This window comes from Danio rerio, chromosome 15, assembly GCF_052040795.2.
Source record: "Danio rerio strain M-AB ecotype USA chromosome 15, GRCz13ab, whole genome shotgun sequence".
In the NCBI taxonomy this organism is placed as follows: domain Eukaryota; kingdom Metazoa; phylum Chordata; class Actinopteri; order Cypriniformes; family Danionidae; genus Danio; species Danio rerio.
In genome coordinates this window covers 44,923,063-44,947,500 of record NC_141035.1, presented here as the reverse complement: position 1 = coordinate 44,947,500, position 24,438 = coordinate 44,923,063, and the positions used below count along the sequence as shown (strand labels likewise).

Sequence of the window (24,438 nt, the reverse complement as noted above, 5' to 3'; positions counted from 1 at the left end):
TATTGTCCTATTTCAAAGTGCAGAAAAAACCTAAATACTTTGTATAAATGCTTAAATACTGAATACTTAAATACTTTTACCAGATACAATATATAAACAGTGAAATAAACATATGTCTTGTTTTTCTGAAAAATGTATGAAAATGAAGTGAATTCATGCTTAAAACAAGCACAAATCTGCCAATGAGCTCAGAAAAATCCATTTTTGACCATAAACTTCATCTGAATACATTTTTATATTACACATCTTGAATCATTTAGCATCTCAACTAAATGTGTCTTTATTTAAATATGTATACGCAAAAATAATACAACACTACTAAGAAAAGGAATGATGAAATGATAACGAAGCATCTTAAAGACATGAAGACATAAGGTAAATGTGCTATAGAGCTGAATATTTCAGCTCTGAATATTGAATTTAGACGCCGAGGGCTCAGAAATGAAGAGAAATGGTGGAGATGCTTTTAGTGACCGCACCGTTTACATAGCAGAGAGCTAAAATATCTAAGCAAGACCCTAAAACGCATACTCATGCACACTACACGCTAACTGTACATGCCAAAGACTCAAAAACACACACACACATATGGGAACACACAGTCTGTGTATTTACAGAAGATTTCCATGAGGTTTGGGTTCTGCTTCAGTGTGTTTAGAAGCCTGTGGTGTGTGTTCTGCTTAAATCCAACCTGTGTTCACTGTTTGCTCTGTTTATTCACTTGCTTTGCTTCTCGTTTAGTCAGCAAAATATAAATATAACGCAAGCATTGTAATTCGCTATATCAGATGATCAGATGTCAAACCTGGCACTACACTGTTAAAAGAGTTAGTGATTTCAATGGTAAAAATGCTACGGTAAAAATCTGTAACCTGTTTAACAATACGTTTTTTAATATATATGGTTAATAACCATGTATTGATTTTTCCCAGAATTCTCAGCACTTTTAATGCTTTTTTTGTTGACATTACTATGGTTCCCTAAAGGTTTTTCTCTTGAGTTATGCACATTGGAGTTTGTCAGGATGGATGGTAAACGCCATTTTTAGTTCTCTCCAAAAATGCTCAATTGGGTTTAAGCCAGGGCTCTGGCTGGGCCAACTCATGGAGTTGTTGTGAAGCCACTCCTTCGTTATTTTAGCTTCAAACCAATTGTTTTTCTTTCAATATGTGGTGCTGTGTGTACATTAACAAGAAGAAAAAACTATTTTAGCAAATGGCTGCAATATAACAAAGAGTGAAAATTTTAAGGAGGTCTGAATACTTTCCGCACCCACTGTATGTTGCATCTAATGTTGATAAATAATGTTTATTGCATACTTTAATTTTATGTGTGTTGTCATGTTTAGTGGTTATGGGAGTGACACTGAGCACCTTTTATATATTCATAGGATTGTTCTCTGTGGGAAATTTCATTGGTTCCGAATTTCTTATTCACACATGCTTATGGTTGTGTTTTTGTCTGCGTAGCAAAGTTGCAAGATCAGCGGTTTTAACCAAGCTGATCCAATGGTAATTTACATCTTACGCTGTATCTTACGTGGCAGCAATGCACCATAACGCTCCTCCTTTTTTAGACCAGAAACGCCCATGGTCGCACATATGAGCGCAAATGCATTTGCTATTTAAACAGCGTGATACAACATGCCAAAACGACTCTTGCGCTGAGCTGAAACTAGCAAACAACAATTTTGTCGCACCTTGTGCCGGGTGTATGAGAGGGCCCAAAATCTTTAGGTCTCCTGTAGCCATCCATATGGAGTTAAGCACTGCCCGTAGCATTTGTTCTAAAAACAAAATGCAGCCATATATACCCACAAGCACATATTTCGCGGCTCCCAAAAATGTAGCCCTGGGCACATTTTCCCAATGAGCTTGTGTTGTGTATATGTGACCTCAGTGGGTTTTGAAGAGATTGAGCACTTGATGTACTCCAGCTCTCTCTTTTTCCCTTCTGCCACACACACACACACCGACACACACCGACACACACACACACACACACACACACAAACACACACACAAACACACACACACACACACACACACCGACACACACCCACCCACCTCTGGCCTTCTTTCTGCCCCTGACAGCTCCTCAGGGGCAGGTGACGGCCTCCGCTGAGCCCTGGCCGTCCTGACCGATTCCACAGATGGAGCGTGCAAATCACTGCAACAAAGACTGAGAGAACCAGAAAACACACACACAGAGACGACCCAATAAATCAAAGTGTGCAGAATAAAAATAAAATAAGTATAAATCTGCTTTAATTGCAGTGCAGTTACCAGATTCTCCAATTCAACATGTGTTGCGTGAGGAATTCCAGTTTTCCACATGGTTCCTGTAGCCAAATCCCTGTGAAATTGTAGGAATTTTCCCATAGTTCTCTTTGTGTCCTCATAGGTTCTGTTTGAAACAAAACAAAATATGTTTTGGTTTATCAATCAACTAACATTTATTTTAAATAAATATTTCTCTTTTCTGGTAACTCTTTATAATTTTGTTCTTTTAGTTAGTGTATTTACTTAAATTACACAACGAATTGATTATGAAATTTGTTGCCAACACTTTTAGTAATCGATTTTTATTTATGTAATCGATTCGTTGTTTTAACCCTCCCTCATACTTCAATTTCTTAACAATTCAAATGCTATCTAGTGTCTGACATGCCCCACCTCCTCCAAGTGGGCTTCACAGTTGATGCGCTCGAGCTCAACCACTCTCACTGGCAGATCTTTGAGAAAAACTAAACGCTATTGGCTGTTTTTTTAAAGGGGAGGGGCTACATTATACCCCCCTCTCTTTATATTTTAATTGAGATTACGCACTTAAATGGGACCTTTGATGTTACGGTTATCCAAAACATCACCTTATTCTTGCATTCTTTCAGAAATGCTACACTAACAATTAGGGCTGTGTATTGGTAAGGGCCTCACGATACGATACATATCACGATACATGGGTCACGATACAATATATCATGATATATTGCGATACAATAAATATTGTAATATATTGAAATAGTTTGTATTAGTATGTGTGTTGTGTTATATTGACAACTTGATAAAGTCAGCAGACGAATTAAAATTCCAACTCCAATTTATTTTCTATCCATTTCAGTTTATCAGAACTGCACAGTGTTATTGAACAGAGAACTCACTGAACTGTATTAAATGCATTTTTTATATTAAACACTGAACTAAAATGAATATGCCACTGAAGTCACATATAAATGAAATAATTTATAAAACTAAAGCAAGTAAAAAAAATTTAAATGCATCAAGTAAACAAAACTGGAACACAGTGCTCTAATATGCGGTAAACTATTGGAAACTGACAGTGCGATTGACAGCATTGTGAACATTTTGCTTTGAAAACTGGTCGCACATAGGTAAACTGATGGCATGCACGAAACATTTTACATGCAACATGCCGGCCAGCTGTGCTGCCAAGGTCATGTTTGACGCGTTGTCTGTTACAACGACAAGTCCTTCCATTTGATGTCCCATTCCTCCTATGCAGTTTTCAGTAACTGCAATGTTAGATAAGGCAGACGGTAGCTTTCCACCACTCACTTTGCTTCCTTCTGATACCATACTATTTAGCATTTTGTTGATAGCGGGTTAGCGACATCTACTAGAGCAAAGGAGGAGGTTGTTTGGCACAACTTGAATCGATACTTCAGGTTGAACTATCGATACACTATCGTGAAAGAAATTATCGCGATAGTTCGAATATCGATACTTTTGCACTGCCCTACTAACAATCAGAAAAAGCTGCGGAAACATGTTTGTTTGGAAGTTTTTTGAGTAATACTTTACTCTTTCACAACAAAGAATTTTTTTTTTCATTCTGATCAATTGTTATTCAGTTCGGCACAGTGGCTCAGTGATTAGCACTATTGCCTCACAGCAAGAAGGTTGCTGGTTCGAGCCCTGGCTGGGTCAGTTGGCGTTTCTGTGTGGAGTTTTGCATGTTCACTAATTGTGTCCAGAGACATGCGCTATAGGTGAATTAAGCTAATTAGCCATAGTCTATGTGTGTGTGTGTGTGTGAATGCAAGAATGTATGGATGTTTCCCAGTGCTGGGTTGTGGCTGGAAGGGCATCCGCTGTGTAAAACATGTGCTGGATAAGTTGGAGGTTCATTCCGAATTGTCATTCATTTTATATAACACAAATGCTCTTAATAACAATGTGTGTGTTTGGAAATGTAAAGACATGTTATCAAGCATTCATACAATTAAAAAATATGAAAAAATATAAAAAAAAATATTAAACAAATATTCAAACCCTATCTATTAAATCCACTTAATTCAGTTTAAATCCAAACAGAATTTTCAAGGGGTCTCTTAATTATTGTATAATTAATTTTACTTTTGACCTTATTCCTAATGCAATAGCAGATGCAGACAACATTTAGCTCTAGATTTCCAGTCTCACTCGCTTTATAGATTTTTAGCTGTAAAAAACTGCATGTTATGCTGATTGATGTTTCTTAATACATGATTTGTGTATTATTTTTTATGTACTGTCTTAAATATATGTGTTATGTCTTATATTATAGCAAGTAGTATGACTGTTGTATGAACTCATTTGTTATACCCAAACATTTCTCCCATAGGCAAGTGAATCAGAAGTCCTAAAACTAATCGCAGAAAAGAGCTTACTTCAACACTGCAGAATAAGATCAATAGCCAACCCAACACATGAATAAGGTGAATAGCCAACACTTGTGTTTGTATGTTTCAGCGAGTCCATCAGACGAAGGCTCTGAAGTGGAATCTGAGCCTGATCTGCCACTGAAAAGGAAACAGCGGCGCAGTCGAACCACATTTACAGCCGATCAGCTGGAGGAGCTGGAAAGAGCTTTCGAGCGCACACATTACCCTGATATTTACACCAGAGAAGAGCTCGCACAGAGAGCCAAACTCACAGAGGCACGAGTACAGGTACATCCGCACCCATATATACCTTAAATTGCAAAAATGCAGACAGACAAAAAAATGAAATATGTTCATTATTAGGATTGAAGATTACATTCAGTGTGGTGAAAAAACTATTTGATAGCAATAAGGTGACTTCTTGAAAAAGAAAAGAAATAAAACAGTTCGATTGAACTCTTTTGCTCACTTTTTCAGGTGTGGTTCAGCAACAGACGAGCTCGTTGGAGGAAACAAGCGGGAGCCAATCAGCTGATGGCGTTTAATCACCTGATCCCTGGTGGTTTTTCACATCATGCCATGTCGAGTCTGTCCCCGTATCAGCTATCAGAGAGCCCGTATCCACCCGCTGCCCTTCCTCAAGGTACAGTTGAAGTGAGAATTATTAGCCCTTCTGTGATTGGTTTTCTTTTGCAAATTTTTCCCAAATTATGTTTAACAGAGCAAGGCATTCTTCACAGCATTTCCTATAATATTTTTTTATTCTGGAGAAAGTCTTATTTATTTTATTTTGGCTAGAATAAAAGCAGTTAAAAAAAATTAAAGTCAATATTATTAGCCCTCTTAAGCATTTTTGTTCAGATTGTCTACAGATCACTGTTAAAGAATGACTTTAAGGGCGCTACTTTAACGATCTTGGCGTAAAGTTCAAATCGCAGGGCGCAATAGCATTAAGGGCGTGTCCTAATCCACTTTTGCTACTTTAAGGAAAGAAAATCCATTTCGCGCTGCGGTGCATGGTCTAACAGGGTTGAGCTTATTCTCTTAATTAGTTATAGGTGTTTTATGAATAAACCAATCCGAGTCTCATCTTACATTCTTTTTAAGAGTCAGTTGTGGAACGCCATAGTGCATTTGATATTTACATGACGGACTTTGTAAGTGGAAAAACTGAACGCTTCACTAGCAAGAAAACAGTTAAACAGAGCATCTGTAGCGCGAGAATGAAAGATGAGCCTCCTTATTGTTTACTTTGACTTTTACTCTCTTCCGTGGATAAAGAAACGTGTTGTACGCACAGACATCCATTAGCCTATACATAATTAATTTTGTTTGTTAAACACAAAGATTTGTTTCTAAACTATTTCTAAATTCAGTTCTAATTTCCAGCAAACGAATAAATGAACAATAATAACGAAATGTGCTTAAAAAAGTTATTTCCAAATGCACATGCTGTGCCCCATATGGTCTAAAACCTGACAGGTGAACAAATCTAAGCTTGTTTTGAATAAAATAAATATAAATATGCAGATAATAAAAAATACTGCTAATAATAACATTATACAAAAGCAAATGGTCATGAATTAACTGGAAAAGTCCCCGAGATGAAGAAGGCATAGAGGCGTTGGTTTTTATATTTTTGTAGAAAATAATAATTTTTGTAATATTTTAACCCTTTAATTCTTTTTTATTTGTAAAGTTATTTGCGTATTGCTGTACACCCTGTGTGTATTAAGCAATGTTTAAGGGTGGCGCACAACTAACGCACTCTGCGCTGGACTTTAGACCTCCTCTTAGCTGGTCTATTGAGCGGTCTATTTTAGATCCTCAAAATAGCAACGCGCCAGCAATGTGCCTTAACACACCTCCTTTTTAGACTAGAACACCTAAGGGGGCACATATGAGCGCGAATGCATTTGCTATTTAAACAGCGTGGTGCAACACGTCAAAACGACACTTGCGTCAAGCTGAAACTAGCAAACAACAATTGTTTCGCACCTTGCGCCGGGTGTATGATAGGGCCCAAAATGTCTCTTTAAGCAGAATACTAGTATCATGAAAAACATCTATGTATATCAATCAAATATTATGTACTGTCATCTTTTCAAAGATAAAATAAATCAGTTATTAGAAATGAGTTATTAAAACTATTATGTTTAGAAACGTGTTGAAAACATCTCTACGTTAAACAGAAATTGGGGAATAAAATATACAGGGGTGCTAATAATTCAACTGTAAACATCAGACATTTAAATACAGTTTCATTCATAAAATTCATACTTTTTGAAAGCATCAATTAATTTTAGGTGATTCTAATTTATTTCTTAATGCCTAAAATTGAAAGTCATGACTTTTATTTCATTTTTAAGCTAATATACTAACTAATAAAGTTTTGTAAATCTAAAATTAATACGATAATGTCTGTAGCTATTGTAGATATTAATTATGTTTAACATTTTTAATGACACTAATGCATAGAATGGTTACCTGTTGTAAATATAATTATTTCACAGTTTAAAAGGGACCTAATAACTTTTATAAAGGGATTAAACCAAGTTGTCTGGTAACATCTGTGAATATATCCAGCTTTTATTGGTAAAAATGTATTAATTGTATTTTTTAATCACACTTGATTAAAACAGTCTGCAGAAACACTTTGATTGAGATTCTCCCTTTGTACGTGTCATTAGAGGCGGAAAGCCCCGCCCACTAGTGGCCATCTCAACCTCATTAGCATAGGTCTTGTTTTTGAATCTGCCACTATGTTGACATAGGCATTTACAGCTCCACCCTTTTTTGAAAATTGCACAATCTCATTTGTATTTAAAGCAACAGTCCCCAAAATTACACAAGTAGGATCAAAGCCTTAAAGGGTCAGTTTCTAAGAGTTGTAAAACATTACTTGTGTTGTATTTTGAGCTGAATCGTGTGTGGTATTTTAAACACATACATACTCTTGGGACATCAGAGATTTATTTTACTTCTCTTTTTAAATATAAATGTAATTATTCGCAATGCGTAATTCTCTCATTTAAGCATTTAAGTTCCTTTGTCTTTTTGCTTAATGTCCAGATACTTGTAAATTTGTGATTCACCTCCTTCACCTCTCCACGTTTCAGAACTTTCTGAAACTTCCTATGTGAAATAAATGAAAATAAATACATCAAAAATTAGTGAGCTTAAGAAGTTGGTGCCACTAATGTAATCGACTGTGTTTGTTTTCAGATTCAGGAACAGTTCACAGACCTCAGCCGCTGCCGCACTCCAGCCATCAGAGCTCCGGAGGGGCAGGGCCAGAGGGCGGGGCTTCCTACTGCCTTTCCAGTCGCCATGGTTACACAGGATACTCAGATGCCTTTGGGCCTCATAACACTCACAATAACAACGCTATCAACAATGGACTGTCATCTCAGGTAACTAATGCCCTTTAATAAATCAATTATTTAAAGTGTTATGTTTGGTATATTGCTAGATTATTTTCTATAGCATTACTTATAAGGAGGTCACAAGTGTTTATTTGTTAGAGGGCCATGACTTTAAGCAAAGACTAGAATACACAAGATCTGTCACTCATATAGTATAGCCCCACCCTCTAGTACTGGAGCCAATCAGTAATTGCTATTGACTGAGGATTCTCTGGGTGACGGACTCGAACCAGGCGTGAGTCTATATGCAGATTTTGTGTGATACGAACGTTTAGAAATGAAACTAAAGAGACAAATGTTGTTTAATTTTATTGGCGATTCCTAATATGAAATTTAATCGTAAGCTTAGCAACCAAATTTTAGCGAATTTAATGTTTCCCCATTCAGACAGAATTCCTGAGCATACTGCCCCAGAGGCATTTCAAAGATGGCTGCCGAATGAACTTAAATTTAAATTAAAGGGACTTTGCTTTAAGCAATGATCAAGTCTGTACATTAAACTGACTAATATTATTGCATTATTCGCCTGATGCTGATTTCTATACAAATAATATTCATTTAAAAACTTTTCGCTTAACTTGTGCCACACTTTGTATTAAGCAACACACTTATCATAGATTTATAAGTCAAAATGTCAAAATCATAAAAAACACAGTTAAAATAAAATAATAGTTAAATTGAATTTAAAATTAAATATAATAAAATCTATATTATGATATTTTAAATCTAAGTCTAAAATAACTAAATATTGCATGTGTCCTTTAAATAGCAACATTTTTAGGTTCACGTTTCATGAAACACTATAGACTTTCATTATGGTTCAAAGTATAAACATTATTAATTATATATATATTATATATATATATACTGTATACCGTAATGTGTGCATCAGTAATAGTCACATCACAGGACTTGCTGAATTGGGATTATGATTGACCAGAAGCCATAGTTCAGAACACGGAGTCATTGGACAGTTTTACCATAATGGAGCAAATGTTTACATGTTTTTAAGGCCATTTAAAGGCTTAAATAGGTTAATTGGGTTAGATAGGCAGGTTAGGGTAATTAGGCAACGATGATTTTTTCTGTAGACTATCAAAAAATATATATAGCTTAAAGGGGCTAATAATATTGACCTTAAAATATTTTTAAAAAAAAATTAAAACTGCTTTTATTCTAGCTGAAATAAGTCAAATAAGACTTTCTCCACAACCATATTTAATATTATTGGTAAATATTTTATTTAAAGACTATTTTTTATTTTATCTAATTGATTAATTTAATTTATGTATTACTTTAATTTATTTTAAAAGAATTATTAAAATAATTTATTTTATTTAAAAAAAATTTAAAGACATTTTTTTATTGCTATTTTTCATTCATTTATGATTTAATAGCTGACATATGCTTATCAGACACACATACACCCACACACATGAATTTCAGAGTGTAAATGTTTTAAATATGCAGTTGAAAGTGACTCTCGCTGAAGTTTTGATCCCACCTGTTCAGCTAAAGTTGAGTGTCAGTTTAATGGACTCTTCTGGCTTCTGCTGAAACTATTACACACTTCAAGACAACGCATTAAGCAGATAAATTCCACCATCTCAGGTCATCCACAGGCCATTTTTCACTCGGTTATCTTTCGTTTTTTCATCGGACCATGCAAAAGCAAAAGCCCAGAACACACAGCAACACTATAAGAGGACTGACCTCCACATGTTTCTCATCTGGAAAAGGAGCTCAGCGAAGCCTCAACAGGGGGAGTTTGTCAAAAACACTGACAGACGGCTGTGAATTACTGGACTGATGGATGTGGATGTAGTGTGGAGTGACTGTAGTACAGTATCACACCCTGTCAGTCATCATCCACAGTGGAAAAAGTGAAAAATGGTGTTAAATTTAAAGCTTCCTATAGTGTAAAATTGAGATGGATGTTTTAATATGTGCACAGTCTTCACAATTAGAGACGTTTTTTCCTCGCTGCTGTCGCCACTAGCTTGCATGGTTCGGGATCTGTAGAGCTGCGCATCAATGGATTGCCCTTCAGTGTTTGGACTCTCAGTAGTGATTATTAAACCACAATGAACTGAGCAAAACTGAACTGAACTTAAACTCTGAAAAATGAACTATACTGTTTTAATTTACTATGATCCTAATGTGAAGCTGCTTTGACACAATCCACATTATAAAAGCGCTAGAGAAATAAAAGTGAATTCAATTGAATAGTTCCGAGAGAAATACATTTTCATTTCTCTGCATAAGTTAATTCTTCGAAATCTTCGAGATAATGAAAGCATGCAAGTCTGTAAAATATATAACATTGTTGAAGTGGTTTCTCAATACTACGTTGTGGCTGGAAGGGCATCCGCTGCGTACAACTAGTCTGTGTTTCGTTCTGCTGTGGCAACCCCTGATAAATAAGCGACTAAGCCGAAGGAAAATGAATAAATGAGTGAATGTTGTAATTTTTGAATATTTTAATTAAAATTTAATTTAAATATTATACAAATAATATTTCTTGTTTTCATAATTACTTTTTTTTCCATTTTGAGGACACTGATAATATTTTATTTTATTCCTGCATATTTTACCCAGTAGAGTTTTTTTATTAAAAGTTTTGACAACAATAAATCAGACTTATTGTGTCTGTAAAATCAACTTCTGTAAAAGAATATATTTAAATGAATTAACTCAATTTTGTATTAAGAATTACTTTCCTTTTTTCATTTGTATTAGTTTATTTATTATATTATTATACCCCGTTTTATTTTATTTTATTTATTTTTTGCACATTTTAGTCTAGTGGCTTTTGGATATTTTGACCAAAAAATCGTACATGTTTTGTCTTTAGTATCAAATTCTTTAAAAGAAAATAATTTCACTCATTCATATTATGATCACCAGCAGTATTGTTCTTGCAGTGCTGGAGAATGCTCACATTCAACTGCACTACAAATCCCATCATGTACTACACTCACACAGCAGTTCCTGATTCCTCCTGATTACACACAAACAGAACAGTAGACCATTTATGGATCCAGCAGTATTAATTTTTTTAGTTTATGGAGCAGCCTAATTATTTTAAGGGGGGGGGGGGGGTGGCGGCACAGTGGGTGGCACTGTCGCCTCACAACAAGGTCGCTGGTTTGAGCCTCACTTCAGTTGGCATTTCTGTGTGGAGTTTGCATGTTCTCCCTGTGTTCACATGAGTTTAATCTGGGTTTCCCCCAAAAGACCAAAGACATGCGCTATAGGTGAATTGAGTAAGTTGAACTGTCTGTGAATGAGAGTGTATGAGTGTTTCCCAGTGATGGGTTGCAGCTGGAAGGGCATCCGCTGTGTAAAACATATGCTGAATAAGTTGGTGATTCATTCTGCTCTGGCGACCCCTGATTAATAGAGGGACTAAGCCGAAAAGAAAATGAATTAATTAATGATTTGGGAGGATCTGACGTCTGACATTCAGGGGATTCGGGCAGTGATTGTGGACATGCAGCTCAGCTTATGGTGATTTAAGAAGCTCAGGAGCAGGAATCAGAACAGAAGCAGGACAGAAAGCCATCTTGGGTGCACAAGCCCTGAAACCTGTGGGCATTAGATAATATTTCTTTATTTTTTTTAAATAAATTAAATGTAGTTAAATTAAATCTAATAATTTAATTCCTGCATATTTTACCCAGTAGTGTTTTTTGGATATTTTAATAAAAAAATAGACTGCTGGAGAACACTCACATTCAACTGCACTATAAACCCCTTCATGCACTTCACTCACACACCAATTCCTGATTTCCCTTGATTACACACAAACAGAAAAGCAGACCTTTTTTGGATCCAGCGGTATTCATTTTTTAGTATATGGAGCGGCCTAATTATTTTTCCGGGGATTCAGCGCCCACCATTTGGGGAATTCTGGAGCATCTCGTGACTGCCAGTCGGGGGAAGAAAGCCATCTTGGGAGCTTAAGCCCTGAAACCAGTGAGCATTAAGACTGGGAGTATTGAGGGCACCAAAGCAGTCCTTCCCTTTGTGTGTAATCAGGGGGAATCAGGAACTGGTGTGTGAGTGAAGTACATGATGGCATTTGTAGTGCAGTTGAATGTAAGTGTTCTCCAGCAGTATACAAGATCAACACTGCTGGTGATCTTAACATTCATTATTGTATTCATAATTACTTTCCTTTTTTTATTTTGAGGACATTGATAACATTACTTTATTATTATTTTAAACTAAATTAAACTAAATAAAATGTAATTTTATAATTTAATCCCTGCATATTTTACCTTTTTTTGTGGATATTTTAATTTAAAAAAATCATACATAATGTGACTTTAAATGAAATATAGAAAAGAAAATATTTTTTTTTACACTAAACTTTTAAGCTTCAAATGATAAAGTTACACATAAACTAAAGTTAAATAAAAAAGTTAAACTCATAATTAAGAACCTCTTTAAATCTACTAAAACATCTGCAGAAAGAGCTTGGTAAACCCATCTCTCTGTGCTCGGCTGTGGGAAAAGGGTTTAAGCGAGACCATGTGCGTGACCATGTGTCTGTGTTTGCCTGTATCCACTGATGTAACAGGATCCTGTAGCCTGGGAGACATGCTTTCTCCTCTCTCTTTCTATGTAAAGGTGCTTATTTGGTGCGGCAACTGGAGTATGTGTTTATTTTGGCCATAATTCTGCTGGTAGATTCAATTATGCTTCAGGAACTTTTATTCCCCAGAGCGAACATGCAACATTCCTGAAACGCGGCACAGTGTTTTCTGGGTTATAATAGTAATGAATACACACACCTTAATGCTCGCGCGCACACACAGACATGCATACACACACAGCACTGCCCTCAGGCTTTGTTCTAGACCTAGAATCAGATTAAACAATCCCAAAATTCAATTATTTTTAGCCTGATCAATTGCAGGTCAGCGAGATTTAAACAGATATGCATCTCCATGCATTGTATGTGTGTGTGTTTTAAACAAAAAAAAATGTGTGTGTGTTTTAAAGGCACAACACAAAGTTTTTCTAAAAAATCCCTTTCTGTAACCTAAGAGATTATGTCTTGGTGTATAAAACACATGATGGAGGTGTATAAAAACACTATGAAAACTAAGAAATAAGCTAGAGATGCTTAAATATATAAAAAAAATACATCCCAAAAAATGAAATAAAAATTCATAAATCTTCCACTGACAAAAATGTACAGGAAAAACTATGCTGAAATAAAATAAAAGTAATATTATCTATGTTCTAAACATGATAATTAATAATTCTGAACACAATAATTCAATATTAAAAGCAATAATCCACAAGAAGTCATGGGTTACAGTGAATTTATAACAGCTAAGAAACACATTAACTGTTTTAATTCATTTTAACCATGTCTTCAGGGGCCTTATTGCTTTTATTCATTCATTTAAGAAGCAACCGCTGTGTAAAACAAATGCAACATTCCAGCCGCAACCCAGTACTGGAAAACACCCATACACATTCATTTACAAACACTCATACACTACAGCCAATTTTGTTTACCTAATTCACAAACTGCATGTCTGTGGACTGTGGGGGTACACCCGGAGAAAACCCACGCGAACACGAGGAGAACATGCCAACTGACCCAGCCGGGACTTGAACCAGCGGCTTTTTTTGCTGTGAGGGGACAGTGCTAACCACTGAGAGACTGTGCTGCCCCTTATTGCTTTTATAAAACATTAATTCTATATAGGTAGCATAATTTGACAAAATAAAACAAAGCAAATTAAACCGTTTCTATAGCTCAGTATCAGGGTATTTTCAGGAAGCCAAAGGGTAATTTCAATACCCTTTTAAAACCATCTCAGAATATTTTAAGACCTCATCGCCACTTCAAGTTCTAATCAGTATCAAACCTTTCACTTAATAAACAGTAGTTAATAAACAATGTAGTTAAATAAATCAATGGAGTACAACCGTGCAACAGAACTCAGATAAGCTCAGAAGAAACAAAGCTTAAAAGAATAAATTACACAGCTGTTTTCAGCGAGAGGCTTCAGCCACTATTTAAACTCGTCTTTCTCCAACCAGGAGTACGCAAACTTACATTTCTCATTTTGCCGTCTGTTTGGGTCTATGGTTTCGCTACATGCGAAGAGCGTCACATCAGTTACCCACATTTGTCGTAAATTACATCTCATCACCTGGACGAAGGAGCTTGGCCGGATGCACCCCGGCCCAAACCGATCGCGTGGATCGAGCCTGCCGTTGTTAATATTAAGAGGAAAAAATCTAAATATTTATTCCTTTTTTGGAGTCAAACACTTTGGACAAAGCTTAAACAAAATTTAAGACCTCGTAAAAATGTGATTACGCTTTTTATACCTTTTAAGGACCTTAATTTGCTCATAATAGATTTATCAACTTTTAAAACTTTTTAGAGTATTCAGAGTATTGAAGGCGGAATGGTTGCCAAGCAACAGCTGCAGGTATATATACAGTAATTTACAACAGCTTTGAATGTGGCTCAACCAATCAAAACTAAGGAAATGAATCAATGAACCAACTATGATATATTTTTATTCTGTGAGATATATATATATATATATATATATATATATATATATATATATACATATACATATATATATATATATATATATATATATATATATATATATATATATATATATATATATACATATATATATATTGCAATATTAATACAATTATATATATAATTTAAAGAAATTGTATTCATATTGCAATATATATATATATATATATATATATATATATATATATATATATATATATATATATATATATATATATATATATGTATATATATATATATATATATATATATATATATATATATATATATATATATATATATATATATATATATATTGCAATATGAATACAATTTCTTTAGATGAGTTGAAAAACAGTTTGAAATTTTTAATTTTAGATTAGGATGATTCTGAAGGGAAGAGCATAAGATATAATAAACAATTCACAGGCATAGATGACTAAATACTAAAACTAAATAAACAGTGTTTTATTGTTTTCCGAAGAGTCGAAATGGATTCAGGTAATTGATTAATCAAATGTAAAATAATACTGTAATAATAAAATAAAATGATACAGTAAAATAATGATAATAGTCTTCAATTTAAAAGCAATTCAATAAAACTAATAAAATTAAACTTTTCAAAGGTACAAACGGTACATTTTCTCATGCCAGAATGCTTTTAAAACCCTCACACAGTAACAGGCCTCAGAAAACACTTGCAACATGATCAATTATAACACAGGCTCAACATTACATATACATGTGATGTGACTATTGTGAATGATCACACTGTGATATCGACGCTGAAATGATATGTACGATTTGTTAAACAACACAAGCTAAAGGTAAATGCAGCATCTAAAGAATGTTTTCTCCACAACCAGCAGATTGTGATCCTGGTATATCAAAAAACAGTAATATGATAACTGTGGTGTTTTCTGTGTAGGTGATGGGACTGATAACTCCATCAGGAGCATCTCATCCTACTCAAGCTGAGTTTTCTCTGGATTCGGGCAGCTCAGTCAGCAGCTCTTGTTCTCAGCGAATGGAGTCTCTGTCCAGTTTACCTGCGCTCTCTAACCTGTCCAATCCGCAGTCCTACAGCTCAGCCTCTTTCTACAGCCTGGAGCACAGCGGACACTACCAGTACAGCCAGTATGGTCAAAGTAAGGTCATTACTACTGACAGCATACTTCATCCTCCTCAGCTGCTTCATAAACTACTAGTTTGTGTTTATGAGGTCCACAAGCTCTTATTGCTGTAGTGTATGCGTTCAGTTTTGAAAAAGTCGGTTCACCCAAAAACTAAAATATTGCCTTGTTTTATTTTTGTTACTACATTTTTTTTTGCAGTTGAATAAAAAAGTGAATGTTTTGAAGAATGTTGCAAACCAGTAGCTATTAACTTAAGAAAAATAATACTGCCAATGTCACTGGCGACTGGTTTGCAACATATTTTCAAATTATATCGCAAGATATTTTCAAAATATTAAATTTTTTTTGTGTTCAGTAGCTGAAGATTCAGAACAAGTAGATTAGATAATGACAGAATTTTTTATTTTTGGATGAACTATCCCAATCATCAATAAACATAAATGAAATAAAGACCAAATAATTAAATAAATGTTCAAATAATATGACAGCAATATGAGCAACAAGTAGTTCAGAAAGCATCCTTGCTCACTGACAACTCTTAAAACACAAGTGTGTGTATGTGTGTGTGTGCATGTGTTTGTGTTTATATTTGTATAATATACTAAATTTAAATTATATGTTTATTTAAATGCAAATATATATAAAAAAATTATTTTCCTTGGCTATGGCTGTTTGACCATCTTTTAAATTTTGTGCATACATACTACAAATTTATAAACATGAATATTTATAACACCCATGCAAATTTTTACACAGCTAGATTTATTGAATATATAGATTAATAATAAAGCTTGAAAATTTTGTTTTATATATTTTATAAATCGGCATACAAATATTTTGTTAAAAAAATATTGATACTTGGCAATAGAGTATTAATGATGTATCACAGCTGTATATATAGCAGCAATTTGGCATATTAATATTTTGTCCCACCGCTAATATAAAGTGTAATAATATCAAGTAATAATATCACATTCTGGACATCATCTTCCAGATATAAAAAAAAATGTAATGGTTTATTTCTTATTACATATGTGAGTCTTTCAAGAGCTAACCATGCTATTACGTTTCTTAGTACATATATATATAGTATATATATATATATACATACATACATACAGTTGAAGTCAGAATTATTAGCCCCCCTGAATTATTAGGCCCTGTTTATTTTTTTCCCCTAATTTCTGTTTAACAGAGAGAAGATTTTTTTCAATACACTTCTAAACATAATAGTTTTAATAACTTCTTTCTAATAACTGATTTCTTTTATCTTTGCCATGATGACAGTAAATAATATTTTTACTAGATCTTTTTCAAGATGCTTCTATACAGTTTAAAGTGACATTTAAAAGCTTAACTAGGTTAATTAGGTTAACTAGGCAGGTTAGGGTAATTAGACAAGTTATTGTATAACGATGGTTTGTTCTGTAGACTATTGAAAAAGAAATTAGCTTAAATTAGCTTATATATATATACATACATATACATATATATATACATATACATATATATATATATATATATATATATATATATATATATATATATATATATACACATACATACATACATACATATATACACACACACACACACACACACACACACACACACACACACACACACACACACACACACACACACACACACATACATATAATTAGCCTCTGGCATTATAGGTGGGCATAGATTAATTTTTTTATCTAGATTAATCTCACTGTAATCTTGGAATTAATCTACATTAAAATAGCTCATTTAAATTCTGCCGAAGGCATTCAGAATGTATCTGCAACCCAAATAATGACTAAAAGTAATTCTTTGAGAACGGGTTTCTCAAGCTAGGTGGCGCATTGGACCAGGGGCTCATCTCCTGTCTCCAAAATGCATCACAAACTGCTTGAGAAACTGTTCTACTATGATAATGGGTGAAGAAAATAAATGATGTTCAATAAGAGGTCCTTGTGTTTGCTAACTGTTTATTCAGTTAAACATGAATTTTGAAGTGCAATTCGGCCAGTTATACATTCGAGCTAAAATATCAAGGTAAAATTCACCATAGCTTGCCTAAAATAGACCCAGCTCCCAACCCAACTTTGAGAACAGATTAACGGCAATTTCTTTTTTTTATTGCCCGAGTCTTGCATCAATGCAGCACGTTAATGCCTATATATATATATATATATATATATATATATATATATATATATATATATATATGATGCCAGAGTATCGATAATGTATTTCATTTGGAAATATCACGATAAAATGACATATCGATATTTTGTCCGACCCCTAATATGGAGTGATATCACCTCTCGGATATCATTGCCCAGATAAATATATTTATTTCTTATTACATATGTGAACCTTTCAAGAGCTAACCATGCTATTAAGTTTCATAGTCTTAGTCCAATGGAGGTACACTAACGTTTTTTTCCAATAGTTAACAAGCTAAACAAATATCATCTGTTTTTCAATTGAATCTATCAGCCAAAAACTATGCCACAGTAATCGCTGTCACTTTTAAAACCGTGACTGGTGACTTTACGAATAATGACAATTTATGCAACGCCACCCCAAAAATTGACCGCCGCTCACAAACCCTGCAGTTTATGACCTCAGCAGATACTAACGCACACATCAGAGGCTGACGTTTAGTTGCGAGTGATTCGCAGAGCTCTGATACTGTAATATCTGGAGCGGGTTTGCGTGTGTCAATGTCACGGTTGGATGCTAATCTCCTGTGGCAGAATCAGGATGAGAAGCAGCTGCTCATGATCCAGCGGCTCACATCATGGCCTGTACAGTTACTCTCTGATGAAACGGCCAATGCACAAACACTGCAGCTCTTTAATGAGTCTGAGGATCAGCCTTCGCTTGTCTGATTACTGCGCCAAATCAACCGCACATGCTCGCTTTTGGAGATCAGCGGCTGGAGGAACTCATGCAAAGATCAGCGGAGTTAAACATTACTAAATATTGATTAAGATGCATATTATGTTGTGAGTAATTGATGGTGGACTGATGAGTTACAAGAAATAATGTGAAGCTTATTCTGCTTATAAATAGGGATGCACTGAGATGAAAATTCTGGGCCGAAACTGAAGAGTGTGGATGCAATTGATTTGTCAGGTTTTTGTCCTAAAATAATGCTCCTGTGTGTAGCACTAGTTTCTTACACATCATATCCAAAGCGTGTTGTGTTTTGATCTGATTTTCTGACTGTCGTAGCTGTGAAATCATTCAGTGTAGTGATATGGCACTGCTAATGCATTCAAAACCTGCTGGAACTCTTTTAGTTGTGCATTTAGCTGCAAGTAACAACACACTTTAGGATGCTCAGCTTATCAGAATCAAGCAGAACAACCATCAATGGTAAATAATTAATCATTGTACTCTTTTACTTTACTTACAGATTCCTTTCATTATCTGAGACCTGAAATTGCCTGAGTGTATCGAGCAGATGAACAGTCACAAAATCCTGCATTTTCAAAGTTGGAGCTTCACTTTTCTACAGAAGACGAAATAAAGCAACTCAGGCTCTTTGGAAATGTGTACTTCAGCTTACATTGTTGCGAAATGTAAAATACGTTGCTCCGCATACGTTTTGATGCACGTTTTAGACGACAAATCCACTAGAGGGTACTAGCTACAATTTTGTAAATCTGAAATACATTACTTGAGGTGTGTTTTGATAAATGTTTCACACCATCAACACTGTTGTTTAGTTGTAGGGCTGGGCGGTATGAAAAACATTTTATTTTACGATATGTAATAGTTTATTTCACAGTAACAATATATTTCACGATATAGTTTTTTTTGTAAAGTTAGCTATTCCAGAGTATGTACAAAATGGCTTATTTATATAATAAATAAGCTTGAATATTTAGGAAAAGGACATATGCATATAGTTTGTATTTTATTTTTAACCTTATAAATATAGTAGACAAAATATGACTTTAGATTAGCAACAAATTCAACAATTTTATGTGGACAGACGTTAGTATTATTATAAACATTTTTTATGTAATATTAAATATAAATATGTGTATATATAACAAAATATAAATGTGTATAATATAAATATACAAATATAAACACTTATCGCATATATGAAACAGTTTTTCCTTTCGAAAATACAAAATATGAACTAATACAATTATTGTATAATATTAAAAACTAAGTGATCACTTCTAGTTGAAAATATAAAGCAATCTTTCTCAGGCCCTGTTTACACTAGTGCGTTTTAGTTTTAAAATGACGTTTTAGAATGAAAACGATCCGTGTCCACACTAGCGTTTTACCCAGTGTTTCTGAACAGCTCTCCGTCCACACCAAAACGCTGAAAACGCAAATCACGTGACCACACACACACTCTCAGGCAAGCGCTGCAGCCAATCTACCCAGATGAGAGCTCTGCTCGTCAGACTGCTCAAGCATCTCCCGTTGGATCTAATCTCACCATATTTATTAAACGAGATATAGAAATTATTCTTGTTGTCCATATCTAATGACATATTCCCCGACTTTGGTCATTGGAATCGATTACTTCGGTAACGTGTTTTGGCTGAGCGCAAAGATAACTTGATGATTAATGTAACCACGTAGCCTACATTCCTCATATTGACTGATCGCTTGCCTTTATTTCCTATAATATATAAACTTATTGTATGTTATACTTTTATAATGGTCATTATCGATTGTTAAAACTGATATTCAGCAATAGAGAGGGTATGTTTTGTATTTTCACTGAAAATGAAAGGAGGCAGTTGTTATAGGCTCCGTTTTGCTATAAATATCCACACAGTGAAGATGACGCTCATATATGCAGCACGACGCCTCAACATTTCTGCTGTCTGTTAAGTTGCTAATATCAAAATGAAAATAGGCAGTTCCTTAAATTATGTTTTCATTTTATTGTTGAGAAAGTGAAACAACGTAGCCAGGGTGATAGGAATGAAGTTATTATGTACACTGTTCCCTTTTAAGATTTACCCGTGTCCTCGGTATTCTGTTTTCCATATCAAACTGAGGAGGGGGAGACTGCAGTCTTGATCAAACTGTCGAGGTCTTAACTTACAAGAAGAGGATGCAGGACTGAGCTGTGTGTAATGTTAGGCTCCTTAATATTGAGGAAAAGCCCCAATCACATAGGCGAATGACAGCAGCCCCGCCTCTGTTTTCAGATGTCTCTGTTTTCCCCCATCCACACTGAGACGGAGCAGCAGCACTTTAGAATAAAAACGGCCTCTCCAGCGTTTTCGAAACGCTCCGTTTTCGGCGCTCGAAAACTCCGGCGTAGTGTGGACAGATGGCGTAACCGTAGCAAAACTTATGCGTTTTAAAACAAAACGCATTAGTGTAAAGGGGCCTCAGCCTCTCGCATACACCATGTGAGTTGGCCAATGGCCACGCCCACTTATTTACATTTCACATAATAAACTATTATTTTACGATACCGTCATACCGCCCAGCTCTGTTTTGTGCTATTTAGCTGCAAGAAAAATAAATAACCATTATTTATCGATAACATTTCACTGTAAATATCATTAATGAGCAAAAGAACATAAAGTTATTAGCGTAATGGTGCCCCTAGTGTTCATTTACCTAGAAAATGCAATATATTTTTGCAATTTTACAAAAATGTAGGTTGAAAGATGTATTTCCAGTGAGCCGGTGTTGAAAAAGACGAAGATCTACAAAACTCTTTGACTCTGCAAGAAAAACGAAGCATTTATGCCACTGGATGGCACAGCCTGAAAGATCAAAAGAGCTTTTTTTATCTAAAACATTCCCTTGAACTCTTCTTCAAAAGCCCTTCTAGCAGAATTACCCACAATCCCAGAAAACACAACAAGACAAGCTGAATCAAAACAAGAAAAGGAGACATTTCACTGAGAAACATGTTTAAGTGCAATATGAGAAATAGAAATGCATGGCCACAGTCATACTATATTCGCATTTGCAGATCTTTGTAATTGCAACTGTTCCTATGATGCCAGATTAAAACACTGTGATGCATACACATTTTTTAAAAGAAGACACACTATAAAAAAATACATAAATTTTCTGTATTTTCTAATTCATTTTTTTTTGTTAATTTTTTATGCTTTTAATTTGCATTGTGAGACTTTGAGCTTATCCTCCAACAACTTTTGATGTTGAAAAGTTTGAAAATGTGATTTTTTATTGACTTTTTCTTATAGTTTTAAGTTGGGCTGCACCATATTGGAAAAAACTAAAAATATTTATTTTTCTCTGCGTATTTTGCAATATTAAGTATAAAATAAACATGAAAAGAATATCTGTATTTGGAAAAAATGAATAATTTTGGATAAATGTGGAAGAAAATTGGATGATTTTGAAGAGGAGCGCATCTGCATAAAACCTAACAAAGCAAATCACAAGCAATGATAAAAATTAAATAAATGCTTTATGGTTATTCTGAGAGTCTAACCGTATTCAGCCACACAAATTAAATAATTCAATGTAAAATAAATAACACTATAATCTTCATTGCAAAGAAGTTACTAAACTTTAAGTGAAGTTACAAACTATTTTCGAGAGGAGCATGTGATATGATAAGATCGTGACCCGTAATCAGCAATAATCCAATCAGATTCGTTAAGTTTACAATAAATAGACTGATTTCGCCCTACTACCTTATCTTCGTTTGGAAGAATCCCCCCTTCCACCCCATCTCCTCCTTTTCCTCTCTTTACCAGGGGGAGCTCTCAAGACCTACCTGATCTGGACTCATGCCAAACCTGCTATTACTGTAGCTTCAAGCATATTTAAGTGTGAACTCTTGAAACTGGCTTGAAATGCGTGCACAGTTACAGGCCTTAATTATAAATTAGTTTGGTAACTTTATGGTTAAACTTTGCAATTACTCCACAACCGGGTGTGTTTTTAAGTCCTGCTCAACAATAATCCTAATTTGACATTGCAGATCCTGCGATCTGACTATTGCGAATGTGCACATCGAGATATCGATGCTGAATTGATATATTGTGCAGCCCTTGCTTGAAGTGCTATACTGTATTATCTGGGTCAGTGTTGTAAATTTTGATACAAAAACCTGGTAATAAACCGGAGCATATTTTTCTGTTATTTTACAGACTTAATTCTTTATATATTATTTCTTATACATTATATGATTTTAAACTACTAAAATGTCAATGAAAATCACTTTAAATTGCACAGTTGAATTTTTAACATCAAAAGTGGACAGAGTAGATACAAATGTCCCATAATCTAATTCACAACCATAAATAAACAGAAAAAAAATTATCATGAAATATAGAACCTGTTAATTATCGGCTATTTTAGTGCATTTTTATAGTTAAAATTATTTTTTTCTCATACATTCCTCGACATATAAATGATGGCTTTCATTTTTATAGAAAATTCTACAATATTTAGGAACTTATTTACCTACAAAATCTGTTAATTTCACTTTCAGAAGTAATTCCAACAACATACAGCTATAAAAAAACAAATTAAAAGTTGAAAATATATTGACCTTATTCTTTGTGTACGAGCAGGTGCAGACATCTGAATCTTTTTTGGCTCGAGACTTCCAGTCTCAATCACTTCCTTTCATTTTTAGACATAAAAACAGCTCGTTCTGCTGCTTGATGCTGCAAACTGATGTTTTCTTATTATATTATATTCTCCTTTTTATGTCTAGTCATGAACACACTTGTTTGTAGAGGAAGTAGTTTGATTGTTTTCCGCCGTTTATTACTCCTAGTCATTTCTTCCATAGGAAATTGAATCAGAAGTTCTAAAACAATCGCATAAAGGAGTGCACTTCCGCATTGAAGACTATAGGTTCAATTATGGTTATGTGTTTTTTTTCTTAAATTAAATGTTGATCAAAATATGATTTTTGTTTTATTTTGTAAACTATTGATGACATTTCTTCCAAATTTAAAATAAAAATGTCATTCGGAGAACTTGTTTCATTGCATAATATAAAAAGATGCCACTCAAACATGTTTATTTTCATTTTTGCAACATACAGTATACCACTGATTAAGAAATCAATATTGCGTTAATCACAAGAAACAGAGAATTTCAAGTGGTCTCTCATTTTTCTTTAGCTCTAAACCGCTATTTGGGGTATTAAAAAAGGTGCACGTTTTAAATTTTTACATTTAATTACATTTGCTTTTTTCAGATTTGATATTATCTGATATTAAGATTGCAATATAAATCTGCCCGTCCTCAAAATACTCTTCAAAAACTATGTAATCTTACCAAAAGCTCTCAAAAATACACGTCTGCAAGGAAGTTTTTCTTAAAAACTCTGAATGTCTTTTGTATTTATTTATTTTGTATGTGTATGCGAGTCTTGTATTTGTATCCTACAGATGTTTTGACTAATTAAAATGTTCAATAAACCCTGTTCATGTGTGTATGCGTGCTTTCGATTTTTAAGTTTTGAGAAATTTGGGAGAATTTGCAAGATGATGTAAATTCCAAGATTGACTCATGAGGTTAATATGGGTTTTAACCAACACAATCTCACGGCAATTCGTAACTTTTTGATTTAGTGGCTAATTCGTATGAATTTGTATGATCTAATTTGTACAATTTAGTACGATTTGCTCATCACCCAATGACGGTTGCGGTTAG

The 24,438-nt window shown here is 34.3% G+C and overlaps 2 protein-coding genes across 3 annotated transcripts in view; one reads left to right on the top strand and one right to left on the bottom strand.

Annotated features, from left to right (window-relative positions):
* The window catches only part of pax3b (paired box 3b), a 43,559-nt gene extending 24,296 nt beyond the window's left edge, over window positions 1–19,263 (top strand). Inside the window, exons 5-9 of the mRNA NM_001328397.1 lie at window positions 4,752–4,951; window positions 5,141–5,306; window positions 7,889–8,076; window positions 15,588–15,807; window positions 19,211–19,263. Coding sequence (NP_001315326.1) covers window positions 4,752–4,951; window positions 5,141–5,306; window positions 7,889–8,076; window positions 15,588–15,807; window positions 19,211–19,245 — 809 coding nt within the window. The 3' untranslated portion in view covers window positions 19,246–19,263. The remainder of the gene's footprint in view (window positions 1–4,751; window positions 4,952–5,140; window positions 5,307–7,888; window positions 8,077–15,587; window positions 15,808–19,210) is intronic.
* Window positions 1–24,438, bottom strand: part of sgpp2 (sphingosine-1-phosphate phosphatase 2) — a 146,312-nt gene that overhangs the window by 78,729 nt on the left and 43,145 nt on the right. For both annotated transcript variants that reach the window (XM_087282288.1, XM_087282287.1), the window contains 2 exons: window positions 2,286–2,406; window positions 2,067–2,181 (listed from right to left, as the gene is read on the bottom strand). The gene's annotated coding sequence lies outside the window, so the exon portion shown is untranslated. The remainder of the gene's footprint in view (window positions 1–2,066; window positions 2,182–2,285; window positions 2,407–24,438) is intronic.